At 46.9% G+C, this 14040-nt stretch overlaps 1 protein-coding gene across 2 annotated transcripts in view; it reads left to right on the top strand.

The window, feature by feature from the left end:
- Nucleotides 1–14040, top strand: part of TET3 (tet methylcytosine dioxygenase 3) — a 138042-nt gene that overhangs the window by 101903 nt on the left and 22099 nt on the right. For both annotated transcript variants that reach the window (XM_021007732.2, XM_021007731.2), the window contains one exon: nt 1857–1947. In XM_021007732.2, coding sequence (XP_020863391.1) covers nt 1857–1947 — 91 coding nt within the window. The remainder of the gene's footprint in view (nt 1–1856; nt 1948–14040) is intronic.

The following is a 14040-nucleotide window of genomic DNA, read 5'->3' as shown; positions in this document are numbered from 1 at the left end:
TGTGTAGAAATGTCCACTTTAGCCTTCTTGAGGAATGGGGCACAGAATTAGGATTGTGGCATCCTAACTTTGCTTTGGTCTTTTGTCTGCTTCACTCTTTACCTTCCATCTTAGAAACCAGAGTTTCTGGCTAGAGTTGAGGGTGTTCTACAAGGAAGTGGCCCACTTGAGACCACGGTGTAAATGGGCTTGAATGCCAGACTAAGTAATCCAGTAGGAAATGAGGGGGCAATGAAACGGGAATACATCTCAAGTTTTCCAATGAAAGGATTAGGGATAGTGAAACCCAGAATCCCCAGACAAATCTGGGTGGCTTGTTCAGTTTGAAGCAGGATACAAGGTGTAGCAGAGCTTCTAAGGCAGAAGGTAAGAGTCTGCTTTCCCTTTTTCCCCCCCTACCTTTCAAATTCTGTTTTACTTTATTTTCAGTTTTGAGTTCTTTTCCTTCTCCCCTCCCCCTCCCCACCCATTGAGAAAGCAAGAAAAAGAAAACTTGTTACAAATACGTTTAGTCAGGCAGAACAAATTCTCCCATTAGCCATGCCCCTCTGAGTGTTTCAATCTGCACCTAAAACAATGCACCTTTTACCCTGCCTCATTAAATGAGTCCTGTCCCCCCCCCCCCAATTTGCCCTGCATCTTCAGAAAACATGGGATTCTGGGTCTGGTCATCCCTAATCCTTTCACTGGAAAACCTGAGAAGTATTTCCCGTTCCCTATCGGATTGCTTAGTCTGGCATTCAAAGCCGTTTAGTTTACACTGTGGTCTTTCCCTGTGGAACACCCTGAACTCTGGCCGGATCACTGAGGCGATGGAGAGCCCTGACAGCGGATGATTTCATGCGTCGGTGGCTTGTCTTCTGTCTCCCTAGGTCCTTGTCACCCAGCCCTCTGGCCTTGTGCTTCTCAAAACTTTTGTTGACTGGCATTGATCTCTTTGCTAGGAGATGCCACGTGTGGAATGTGATGCGTGCGAGAGTGCAGAGACCTGGGCGTGCTTGGGAGCCACTCAGTAGGGCCAGTCTTTTTGTTGATTTCTTTGGGAGGTCAGGATCTGGTGTGCTCTGAGCTTCGTGGCTAGGTGTGCGACACAAGTTTTGTTTGTTTGGGGAAGGCCATTAAGTAAAACGTATGTGAACCAAAATGATCCATTCTCTTTTATCTGAAGTAAGATAAAGTCCACAATTTGGGGGGAAGCGCCCTGAGAGCCACTGCTTTGCCCTTCCTTCCCACCTTCAGAAAGCAGCCCTCACCAAACCTTTTCTGGCAAGGGATATTGAGTTTTCTTCATTTGCTATGGATTTTTTGTCTCTTATTTGACCTGAGGAGAGCCTTGAGACTTCCTTAATCTAGGGAACTCCCAGGAGAAGAAACTCCCTTCTGCAATGCAGGTAGGCAGCTTCTCTGCAGCTTGTCATCTTAGAGTTACCCACAGCACTGGGAAGTTGAAGGACTTACCCAGGGTCATACAGCACCTGCCTCCTACGCTGTGCTGCCTCACTGCAGCCCTTACGACTGCTCTCCTTTCTTTTGGGTCTCTATGGAGTGTCTCCTCAGTGTCTGAATTCCCTGGGGACAGTTATAGGATCATTGGATGTCAGAGCTGGAAGTGACCTCAGTGCTCATCTGCCCCAGTGGCCTGACTTTGCATAGGAGGAAGGGAGGACCAGAGACGTCTGGATTGTTGTGTGAAGTCAATCAATGGCAGAGTCAGGATTTGAATCCAGAACCTCGGACTCCACAGTTTGTGTTATGCTATCCCTCTCCCCCTCCCATGTGTTGTACATACCAGGCACTAAGTAACCATTTGACAACTGATGAAATAATTTTATTTTTTTCTTTCCCTCTCAACCCAGAGCAAATAGTGGAGAAAGATGAAGGTCCATATTACACCCACCTGGGGGCTGGGCCCTCTGTAGCAGCCATCCGAGAGCTGATGGAGGACCGGTAAGTGGGACTTGGCCTGGAGAGGCCTGGGAGCAGCGTGGAATCCAGGTTCAGGAAAGTTAGAGATCGTCCCCCTCACTGTCTCGTATGGATATTGCAGAGGGAACACGGGCCTGCTATCAATTGGCCCTCTGATCACAGGTCTCTGAGGTTGCTTTCTGCCCCCTCCCTCCACCCAGCCCTCAGTTGGACCTCACTTAAACCAGGGAGCCATATATGATTCCATTGCTGGTTAGGAAAGGAGAGAGCTCAGAGCAGGAGGGGTCAGTTCCCCGGCAGTAAGTGGGAGCTCGTGAGGAGGAAGAACTTCCCACAGCAGAAACTGTCTACAGATAGAACCATGGGACGGGTCGAGTGGTGATAGTAACTCACCTCTTAGTACCATTGTATGGTTGGCAAATGAGAAGAACCTCCCCCCACCCCAACAGAATTCTCTCTCCTTCCCGACCAAGTGACCCTTTCTTAGGATGAAGTAAAACTAGTTCACCCGTGGGCTGCTTTGGAAAGGGTGGAAGACCCTTCACACACACAGCCTTCTGCTGCTCAGTGCATTTCTTCCTGGCCAGGACTGCTTACTTCATTCTGTTGGCTTCTCTTGGCACTCTTGTCCTCTGTGCCACCTGAGTCACTGGGTTGACTCTTTCACTGGTTCTCCCTCCTTCCACCTTGCCACCGCTCATGTTCTTCTTTCTCTGCTCCTCTGAACTCTGCGTTTTCATTGTCTCCCGTGATACAGTGACATTCCCTTACTGATGTGCCGCATTTTGTCTAGCCACTCTGCAGTAGAAGGCATGACCCATGCCAGGATTCTTTGCTATCACCAGAAACAAAAAAGTGCTGCTGGGAATATTTTGGTGACATGGGACCTTTGATCTTGAGATTGCATGATATTACACGTTTAGTGAGACAACTCAGTACATGACCATGGGCGTTTTTAGTTAGCTCAGTGGCACGGTGGATAGAGTGCTGGGCCTGGGTTCAAATCCACTCCCAGATACTTACTCATTGTATGACCCTGGGCAAGTCACTTAACCTGTTTTGCCTCAGTTTCTTTAACTACAAAATGAAGATAATGATAGTTCATACTTCCCAGGGTTGTTGTGAGGATGAAATCAGATAATATTTGTAAAGTGCTTAATGCAGTGCCTGGCACGTAGGAGGCACTGCATAAATAAGCTGTTTCCATTACTGGGGGGAGGCCTTTGGGCAAATGCTCTGTGGTCACATGTCAGGTGTGATATAGAAGTGACTGTTGGTCAGGTGTCCCAGGAGGACGGTAGAGCATCTGTGGTCCCCTCCCCCTCAGATTCTCTGAAGGCACCATGACCTTTTCGTTGTCTTTAAATTGGAATTCTGATTTTTAAAGTATTCAGTACAAGCCATAGGCTTGGGAAGTTATTAACTGTATCTCTGATGGATACTAAGTAATTGCCTCCTTCCATTATACTGCTTAAAAATACAAAGAAAGAAAGAGTTCTAGCTTGTAGTGGATTCATTCAAGATTAGAGCAAGTGGGCCCTGGTGCCCAGGGACATGTTGACCAATGCCTTTTTCAGTGGTAGGATGTATCTAGAGAGGAATGGTATGCAGTCAGAGGGAGCTAACTGCTCTGCAGTTTGCCTGGATCAGAACACATCTAGATCATGGTGGGTAACTCATCTGAGGAAGGCCATTGGTAATTGTAGAGCGTGCAGGGGAGGACAGCTAGTATTTTGAAGGTCCTTGGGACTGATGGGAGTTAAGTTAGCAGCTTCAGCCTGGAGCAGAGGATCTGGGCTGTCGGGGCAGAGCAGTGTGCTGTGCTAACTGCTTCACATATTTGGAAGATTTTCACATGGGAAAGGAATCGATCCTGTTCTTCTTGGCCCCAGGAAACAGAACCCTGAGCACTGGGTAAAGGCTACAGAGAAACAGACAGATTGGAGGGAAAGCCCTTCTTTGTACTTGGAGCAATTCCACACTTGCGAAGTGCAGTCGGTTCCCCCTTACTAGACATCTTTGAGTAGAGGCTGGCTGCTCACTTGTCAGGGGTGTCGGAGAGGATGGGTGGCCTATTTCAGTGTAGGCTGGACCAAAGGACCTTCGAAAGGCCCATCCTACTCTTAGCATTCTGGGATTCAATTCTGTAGGGCTCTTAGCACCAAGGTTGTTGGGTCAAGATCATTGATCTGGTGCTGGAGGGACCTTACAGACCGTCTCACAGAAGCCTTTCACTTTACAAATTAAGAAATTGAGGCCCAGAGAATGATGTGACTTGTCCAAGATAACCCACATAGTGAGTGGCAGAGACAGGATTTGGAGTCATGCCCTCTGACTCCAAGTTGGATGCTCTTCCCACTGGACAATGTTGGCTCCTGTATTCTCCTGGTTCTGCTCATTTCACATTGTATCTAGTCTAGCTTCCTGATGGCACAGATAAGGAAACTGAGCCCCAGACCACAGAGCTAGCTGGTACTCTCCTTGGAGCTGGTCCACAGTAATGTAATAAGTGATTCATAAGGGTGTTGTGGAAAGGGCAGAGCTGAATGGAGGTTGGGGCCTCCCCCACTGGTGGCATGGTTGGTGGGAAGCTCATTGTACAAGTCTAGCTTACAATGCTTTCTTTGCATTTGGAAGGATTTCTATCCCGGTGGTCCCATGCCCCTCCATCAAAGGTGATTGAAAGGTCTTTCCTCCCCTACTTGCAACCTCTTCAAAGTTTCTGATGTACATGAAAGCACTTATTGGTCGTATCTACTTCTGTGCTCATCACTTCACCCCTTGCAGCCTCAGTTTCCTTTCCTGTAAAGTTGGAGTAAAAATAATACCTAGCTCCCAGAGTTCTTGTGAGCATGAATTGCCATGAGGTATATTCAGAGCTCTTTGCAGTCTTTAGACCTGCTCTTGAGGTGGAAGTTGCTGTTGTCCATGCCCTTTTGGGCCAGGCTTAGGACTGTCACCCTCAGGGCTGAAGGGGGGTTCTTCTTGCTTTGGGTGTCTAGGGAGGAGAGTGAGGATTTTGCCAGACTTGAGGTCTCATGTATGGGGCTCACTCCCTCTGAATCAGCGCATGACCAAACCCTGATGATACTAGAAGGACTGGTAATGGAGAAGGGCAGGCTAGCAGGCAGGCTCGGCCCTTTGAATTCAGACAGCAAGAACATGGTTTTGTTTTCAGCTGTGTGGACTTTAGAAAAAGAAGCTTTGCTCTGGTTGGCTGGCTTCTGGCTGGCTGTTTCTCCTTTCCTGCTCCAGAAGGTTTGTCTTTTTACCTTTTCTTCCAACACACACACACACACACACACACACACACACACACACACACACACAGTCTCTTCCTTCTCCCTTGTCTTTCCTTCTTCCTATCTTCCTATTCCCTTTATCCAATTAACTTTGCTTTTTCCTGCTGGCCCTCTTGTTTTCGTGGTATCCCTACTGCTAACCCATTTCCCTGACAGAAATAGAAAGGGAGAAAAAAGATAGGGGGAAAGGGAGGGACAGGGAGAGAAAGAGAGAGGGAGAGAAGCAGCAGCAGCAGCAGCCTAGGCAAGCCAAACTCATCTGTCCAGTGGCCCTGCCCCACAGTGCATGTCTCGCATCCCTTTGGGCCCTTCTATCCATCACTCATGACAGGAGGTGGGCAGGCCGCTTCAACGTCAGTGCTCTGGAGACTCAGTCCAAGCGCTGCTCAGAGGTTGTAAGTCTTTCAGAATTGCTTTTCTTTTCCCATTCTTGCTGTGTATAAATCATCCTCTTGTTTCGCTCCCATTATTCTCCATTGGTTCCTGCAATTCAGGATTCTCTGAATTCATTTATTTGTCATGTTTTATGGTGAAATAATACTCTGTCATGGTCATATAGAACTTGTTGAACCATTGCCCAGTGGTCTAAGACACAATCGAAGATAAAACCATAGACTCCAGGTCTTGGTTTCTCTTTTTGCCCTGTTTTCTATCCTTCTTTGGGATCAGGAAGTTTGTTTTGCTTGTGATTATTTTTTTCTCTGGTATTATCCTCCCTCAACCTACCCCCCCGTGCCCACATGTTTTCCTCAGGGGGTTGATTTCTACAATAAACAGGAGAGAGGGAGTGGAGGGATAGTAAAGGAGGGAGGGAGTGCTGTGATTAGGTGTCATGGCTAGGTGGCACAGTGGATAATGCACTGTACTTGAATTAGTACGGCTCTTCTTCATGAGTTCAAATCTGGCTTTAGATACATACAAGCTGTGTGACCCTGCACAAGTCACTTGACCGTGTTTGCCTCAGTTCCTCATCCTTGAAATGAGCTGAAGAAAGAAATGTCAAACCAGTCCAGTATCTTTGCCAAGTAAGCCCCAAAATGGGGTCTTGAAGGATTGCACACTACTGAGCAGCAAGTGTTTTTGAAGCCCCCTTGTGGATGAGTAATTCTACTTCTGTTTGGCACCAATGGGTAGAGTCAGGGACCATTTTCCCTTATTCCCAGCGCAGTGCCTGGCACATAGCCAGAGTTCAATAGCCTGGTAGTTCTAAGTAGTGGTGACTGGACTGGTTAATAGTTCTAAAGAGGCAAATTTGGGCTTGACCTCAGAAAAGAACTCACCAACAACTGGAGCCATCCCAGAACTGACCGAGTGCCTCGTAACAGTAAAGGTAATGGCTCCTCCCGTGTAATGAGGGAGGGTCTGGATGGCCATTGTGCAGGGAGTCATGGAGATTCCTTTGGGCTTCAGGTTGGTCAAGATGGCTAATGAGACTCCTTCCAACTCTTGAGACTCTGCTCATGTATGCGTGTGCCTGGGCAACCACTGAGGTTGCTTCCACCTGTAAGTCTGTGATCCAGTACAATTCAAGTCTAAGCAATGTTCTTCCCATTTTACAGGTGCCGAAGCTGAGGCACAGAGGTTGACTTGTCACAGATCACATAGCCTGGAACAGAGCAGGGTGAACCCAGATATTCCAAATTCAATGCCAGCCCAACTCTCGAGGACAGATAGTTTAGGATGCTTCATCTGCAAATGACAGGGTAACTGAGGCTCAGATGAGTCAGGTTGTGAAGGTAAAACTCACATCTGGGTCTTTGGGCTCCCAAGGTCAGCCTCCTTTCAGCTCTCTTCTGCTGCGTCTGGATGCATGGTGGGCATTTGGGCCATCCTGCAGATGGTGGCAGATTCCTAAATACCAAAGTCACTCTTACTGCAGGTTCTTTCTTTCTTAAGAAGATGCAGTGTAAGTGTATTCTAGGAACTTAAAATGCCACTTAGTGGTGGGTGGTAATGATGCCAGTTTTCCTGGTGGTAGTATGGACGGGAGGCCAGAGCTTGAATGGACTCTAAGTTAGCCCTGGGAATCCCAGAAGTTGCCAGTGGACATCGTATTGGCCCAGGAGTAGTAGAGCTGGCTCTGAGTGCCAATTCTGCTTCTGCCAATGTAAATGTACCCTCATCTATGCACAGTGGGCTCCTATCCTCAGCTCTTACCCTTTCTGTGCTTCTCATCTGTATAATGAAGAGGTATGAAGATTTGTAAGGACCATAGGCAGCTGACATTTTGGGTTCTAAGCTTGGTCAGTCTGGGTTCTAAGGACCCTCCCAGCTTGGACAGTCTGGATTCTAAGGTCCTTCCAGCTCTGACATTGATAGAGTTGTGAGGCTTGTTCTAAGAACATGAGTAGATTGTGAACATGTGTGTACATTTACCTTAGTGTGTGTGTGTGTGTGTGTGTGTGTGTGTGTGTGTGAGTGAGAGAGAGAGAGAGAGAGAGAGAGAGAGAGAGAGAGAGAGAGAGAGAGAGATTTATATATTTGTTGTTCAGAGGCTATGTGTTGAAGTGAGTGTATGGGCACAGGTGCACAACGTGAGGCCAGGGACCTTCCAGTGCCCCATGGCTGCATGGAGATGTCCCTGTCTCCTTAAAGGTTGCTTTAATGGATCCAGCTTTCTTGTACATCCTACACAGCTGGAAAGTGGAGTCCCCATGCTAGCATTTGAGGGATTGTCTCAGGACCACAGTGGCTGAGATCAAAATCTCTCCAGCTTGTTCCTGGGGTGATGATTTTTTTTGGCCATAGTAACCCAAAAAGTATGCCTTGAAAGGTATCTCAGTGTCTTTGTAGGCATCTAGAGAGCTGTCTGTAACGTGCAGACCAAATCCCATCTCTGACTGCCTTAGCATGTGTTTTGTGCACTGCTGGACTGTGAGGGAGTGGATCTAGCTGCGTATGTGCCCATGTGCTCGCCTGCATGTGGCTCTGTGTGTGTATGTTTGTGCCTTTATTCATCCGTGATCATCGGTATGCAGGCGCTGGGAACTCCGCTGGCTTGGAGCCCTGATGACATAACTCCCCCCGCCAGGGGATCTGCTCCCTTTTCTCATGCCCGAGCAGCTGCCTGAGGCCAGCTATGTAGGGAATGTCGCCTGACTGCAAAGCCGGAAAATGGCCAACACTCCCCACAGCCAGCAGCTCTCGCCTCATTCCCCTCCCCGGCAGGCAGGCAAGCAGGCACTGGGCCCTCTGTCGAGCCCTCCCCTCTGAGCACCTACCAGAAAAGGGATTCCTTCCTCCTTACATTCCTCAGGACTCCCGTTCTAGCTTGAGTCAGAGTCCTGGAGGAAGATCAAACCAGACATTGGGCGCCTTTCTTGGGAAAATGTTTGCTGTTTGGCAGAAATCAAAGGCCAGAAACTGGTGGGAGCTCGGGTGCAATTTTCACTGCCCGTAGGTTGTCCTTGTTACCAAGCTTGTTAGCTGGCAAGGGAATTCTGGGTATGTGACTCAACAGCTGGCTTTTTCACTCTGGATTTTACCAGAGTGGACAGAGGCAGTCTTGGAGTCATGATGCCTTGTTTCTGACACACAGCTGCTTGCTGTGTGACCCTCCCACTCTGGACCCTTCCTACCTGACATTTTATCTCCCCCTCCCCATGTCCTTTGGGATCCAGTGACGCTGCCCTTCCTGCTCTTCATGTCCCAGGACATTTCATCTTTCAACTCTGTGCCATTTTGCATTGGCATCTCCCATGCCTGGAATCCCCACCCCCACCCCAGCTTCCTCCCCTCCGCTTCTGGCTCTCTTCTCTAAGATTAGCTCCCACTTATCCTGTCTATAGCTTATTTGTATAGAGCTCTCTGCCTGTTGTGTCCCCCATTAGACTGAGAGCCCTTTGAAAGCAGGGGTTGTTTTTGCTTCTCTTTGTTTCCCCAGCACTTAGCACAGTGCCTGGCACATAGTAGGTGCTTAATAAATACTTATTGACTAATGGAAATTCTCAGTGCTCCAAGCAGATCTCTGTAGTGTTGAGTTATAGATTATGCTGCATTCATATCGCTAGAGAAGATTTCCACACAGAAGGAGCACACGTCAAGGATATCAGAGGGCCAAACAGCCCCCCCTCAAACAAACCAACAAACAAAAAACCGCATGTATCCTTTGACTGTCTTTATCTATAGTCAGCACTGACTGTGGGTGGGTAAGTGTGGGTAGCCCTCCAACAGGCCAGATCCCAGCCTATCCGCACCTCCTTCATCCTGGGCGACTCTTATTCTTGCTCTCCAACAAGCCTCCCTCCCCACCCAGCGCCCACCCAACAGGCTCGAGGAGTTATGATGGCCTGTGTGCACCACCTCCTGTTTCTCTCCTACGCATCCTCCATGACATTCTTTATACCTTGTCTTACCCCTGTGTCCTGCAAACGCCCACCAGGCATTTTCCCACAGCCTTAAGAGTCACCCACCCTTTCGTTTTAGTGGGGATTATGATATTTCATGATTCGTCAATAAATAGCATCATCAAAAGAGTTTCTCTCTCTCTCTCCTCCTCTCTCTCTTCCTCTCTCACTCTCCTTCTGTCTCACCTCCCCCACTCCCCTTTTGATTTCATTAGTATAGGGGTATAGCAAGCACCTGGGAAGAAAACCTCCTACCAATGCAGGATCTGAGAGTCTCAGTGAGTCGCTCAGGCCTCTGACTGGGTAAGGGACATACCCAACTTTTCCTGGCTTCAAGACTACATCTTCATCTACTTAGCCTCACTGCCTAGCTTCATTTAAAGATGTGACACTTGAGACTTAGTCTAAGTGACTCTACCAGAGTCCCACAGCTACTAGGTGCCAGAGGGAGGGCCTGAACCTAGATCTCACCCTGAGGCCAGCCTTCTAGTCACTGAACTGTTTTGCTTCTGATTGAAAGAATATTCATGTTAAAGCTGGGTTTGAGGTCAGAGCAGTTGGAAGCACATTGTAATTGCACAAATACAATCTGTTCCCATCCGTCCTACTGTTTAACTCATTTTGCTTCTGCTGCATCAGTCCAGGACACACATGTACAGCTGGGGGCACTCCATCAGGTCCCAAAATATCCCAGTTACAAGGGACCTCAGAGACCATTTGTCCAAACCATCCCTGAATAAGGATTCCCTATACAACTCCAAGTCTCTGATCTGGTGACACAGTGGATAGAGTGCTGGAACTGGAGCCCAAAAGTCGTGGGTTCCATTCCCACCTCAGGCACTTCCTAGCTGTGTGACCCAGCGCTCTTAATTGAACCCCTCTGGGCCTCACTTTCCTCTTCTCTAAAATTCGGGGCCACTAAGGTCCCTTCAGTTTCTATGAGCCACTAACCTGTGTTGAGGGGAAGAACACCCCCTTGGAGACAAACCATTCCACTGTTGGATAGCTCTTGTTGTCTGGGCGCCTTCCCATGTAGATTGGTAGGCCAGTCCCTTGAGTTCCCACAGCCTTCACTGAGGAGGCCCTGTGGCATTCTGGGGCTGGAGCCCATTGGCACAGTGCCATTAGCATCAAGAGCATCGGGAGGACCTCAGTCTTCCAGGGCAGGGCTTCTTAAACTTCTTCCACTCACAACCCTTTTCAAGATTCAGCAGTGTTGGTTGGCGTGGCATGGCATGAGGGCCCATGTGGTGCATGGTGCACATGATTTGTGTTTAGAAGCAAGGCTGCAGTAAAGGTGTGCGATGCAGCTCATGCAAGTGCTGCCAGAAACACGTTGGATTCGTTATGTGTTTGATTTTGAATTAATTTTCAGTTGTGCGTTCAGAAACCTTTTGCTGTTGCCAAATTTCTTCCGACCCCATATGGGGTTGTGACATACAGTTCAGAAGTGCTGTTCTTGGGAATCCTTTTCCATTTGGATATCCCCCATGATGGTTGCAAATACTTTTACCGAGCATCTGTCCCTTTTTCCTGCTTCTCTTGGTGATATAGTTCCTGAACAGAGTTACCTCTGGTCATATCTACCAAGATTCTTGTGTAGTAGTGTAAGGTAGTGGATAGAGTCCTGGACATAGAATCAGGAAGACCTGGGTCTAAGTCCCGGCTGTAACTCTAACTAGCTGAGTGAACATGGACAAGTAAGGCACTTTGCTTCCATGGGATCAGTTTTATCATCTGTGAATTGGGGATCAGACTTCCTATTGCATCTAGCTTGTAAAGTGATTGTGAGGCCCAAATGAGCTCATGCATGTAAAGCATTAGAGAAATGTCAGTCATTCTTCACTGTCCATGTGGGAGGCACCTTCTTGGAGGTCAGAGCTTTTATGGATATGTTTTGTTCTCCCAAGTCGAGTGATCTCTGGTAGTCATGGTGGGATCCTTGTATTCCCTAAACTGCTCAGAGACCTCATTCGGATGTGGCTGGCTTCAAAGCCACCCTTGCTGTAGGTGTGGATCTCTGGGTTTTTTTGCAAAGACGAGAAAGTACTTGTCTGGGTCACTTTCCTCTGGGTCATGTTTGGATAATGATGCTTTTTGTGATTGTTGTTTTTTTTTTTTTCAGGAGTATTGGGTACTAGGAAGCTAAAGTTTAAAGGGAGTTTGTTTGCTGTCATCAATAATGACATGGGATTGCTACCAAAATTATGCACGACCTGTTCCATTTTCCAACTATTTGCTTTTCCGCTTCCTGTGTGATTTGGGGATGCTCTCACTAAGTGGGTTGAAGCCTAACCCTAACCCCATTACACCCTATGTCTGGGATGGCTCCAGAAGACTTGTCAGGCTTGGACCAAACTGGGAGCTGGCCAAAGCTGTAGATTTCAGCTAAAGAAGGGCTTCTTTACCACTTGAGCTATCTAAAAGTAGGAATGGGTGTCCTTTGAAAGGTAGTGACACTGGAGGCCTGCCAAAGGACAGAGAGGCACTAATACTTTATTTTTAAATGTATTTGTATTCATTTCATTAAATGTTTCCCAGTTCCATGTTAAAAAAAATTCTTTAAAAAAATTTTTCCTTAACAGCATTTTATCAACACTTATTTCTATAAGATTTTAAGATCCAAAATTTTCTTCCTTCTCTAAGACAGAAAGCAATCTGATATAGGTTATATATGTACAATCATGGTAAACATATTTCCACGTTGGTCATTTAACATTCATTTTTAAAAATTTTGAAATCCAAATTCTTTCCCTCCTGCCCCTCCTACACTCCTTGAGAAGGCAAGCATTATAACAATCATACATGTGAAGTCATGCAAAACATTTCCATATTAAGCCATGTTGCAAAAGAAAACACACACACACACACACACACACACACACACACACAATTTAAAAAAAGTTTTAAAAATATGCTTCAGTCTGCACTCAGCATTCATTAGTTCTCTCTCTGGAGATAGATAGCATTTTCCAGCATGGGTCCTTTGGAAATGTCTTGAGCAAAGGAGCTAAATCTTGTAGAGGTGATCATCCTTACAAGATTGCTGTCCTTTGTCCTCCTGGCTCTGCTCACTTCATTTTGCATGCATCCACATGAGTCTTCCCAGGTTTTTCTGAAACCATTCCCCTCTTTAGTTCTTGTAGCACAATAGTGTTCCATCATAATCATGTCCCACAACTCGTTCGGCCGTTCACCACTTGATGAGCATCCCCTCTTTTGCCGATTCTTGGCCACCACAAAAAAGAGCTGCTATGAATCGTTTTTGTGTGAATAAGTCCTTTTCCTTTTTCCTTGGCCTGTTTGGGATGCAGGCCTAGTAGTGGTATCGTTGGGTCAAAGGGTGTGCATGGTTTGATTGCCCTTTGGGCATAGTTCCAAATGGCTCACAAAATGGTTGGGGCAGTTCACAACTCCACCAGTGATGCATTGGCGTTGCTATTTTTCCACATCCTCTTCAGTATTTGTCATTTTCCTTTGCTGTCATGTTAGCCAATCTGATAGGTATGAGGTGGTGCCTCAAAGTTGCTTTAATTTGCATTTCTCTAATCAATGCATTAATGCTTTAAATGAGAGTTTTGCTTGAGGTTCAGGTCATCTTGGGAAGGGCCTTTGACCTCTGAGGTGCTATGTTTGGTATCAGTGTAGAGGCAGCTGTGCTTGGAATTAGGAAGACCTGGGTTCCCCTCTTCCCTCCTGTATTTAGCAGCTGTAGGAATGTAGGCAAGGAGGTTAATCTGACCCTCAGTTTCCTCATCTGTAGAGCCAAGGAACCTTAGAGGTCATTGAGTTCAACCCCCTTATTTTACATATGAGGAAACTGAGGTAGAGATTGAATGAATTGTCCCAGAGTTGTTGTGTGTGTGTGAGGCAGGATTATGCCATGGAGCTGGTTTGTTGTGAGAATTGAGTAAGATAGTATACCTTAAAGCTCTCTATAAAGGTGTACTCTAATTATTATGAGACAGCTAGATGTTGCAGTGGAAAGAGAGCTAAATGGAGAGTCAACACCTGAGTTCAAATCCTACCTCAGACATTTGCTGGCTGTGTGACTTTGGGCAAGTCACTTAACCTAGCTCAGCCTCAGTTCTTGCATGCATTAAATGGGAATAATAATACTATCTACTTTAATGGGTTACTGTGAAAATTAAAAGAGAATCTATGTAAGGGGTTTGGTGGCCCTTAAAATGACATAGAAATGGGAGCGAGTCTTCTCATTATCATTATTTCTGTTATTACTGGGGCTAATAATGAGCTGAACTGTAGTGCTTTTCTTTCCCCATTTGGGTAGAGAACATGGCTGAAAGGATTGCAGTAACCAAAACTAAGCAGAGAGCCTCTGGATGGAAAACCATCCCTGGATGCCTCTTGAATTCAGTAAGCATTTATTAAGCATCACCTGTATGCGTGAGAGGCAGCAGGACCTAATGGATTGAGGGCTGGCCTCAAAGCCAGAAAGACCTGGA

The sequence above is a fragment of the Phascolarctos cinereus genome, unplaced genomic scaffold, assembly GCF_003287225.1.
Source record: "Phascolarctos cinereus isolate Bilbo 61053 unplaced genomic scaffold, phaCin_HiC Scaffold_2;HRSCAF=192, whole genome shotgun sequence".
Classification (NCBI taxonomy): domain Eukaryota; kingdom Metazoa; phylum Chordata; class Mammalia; order Diprotodontia; family Phascolarctidae; genus Phascolarctos; species Phascolarctos cinereus.
Note: the sequence above shows the minus strand (reverse complement) of the source record. Positions and strands in the feature narration are given on the sequence as shown.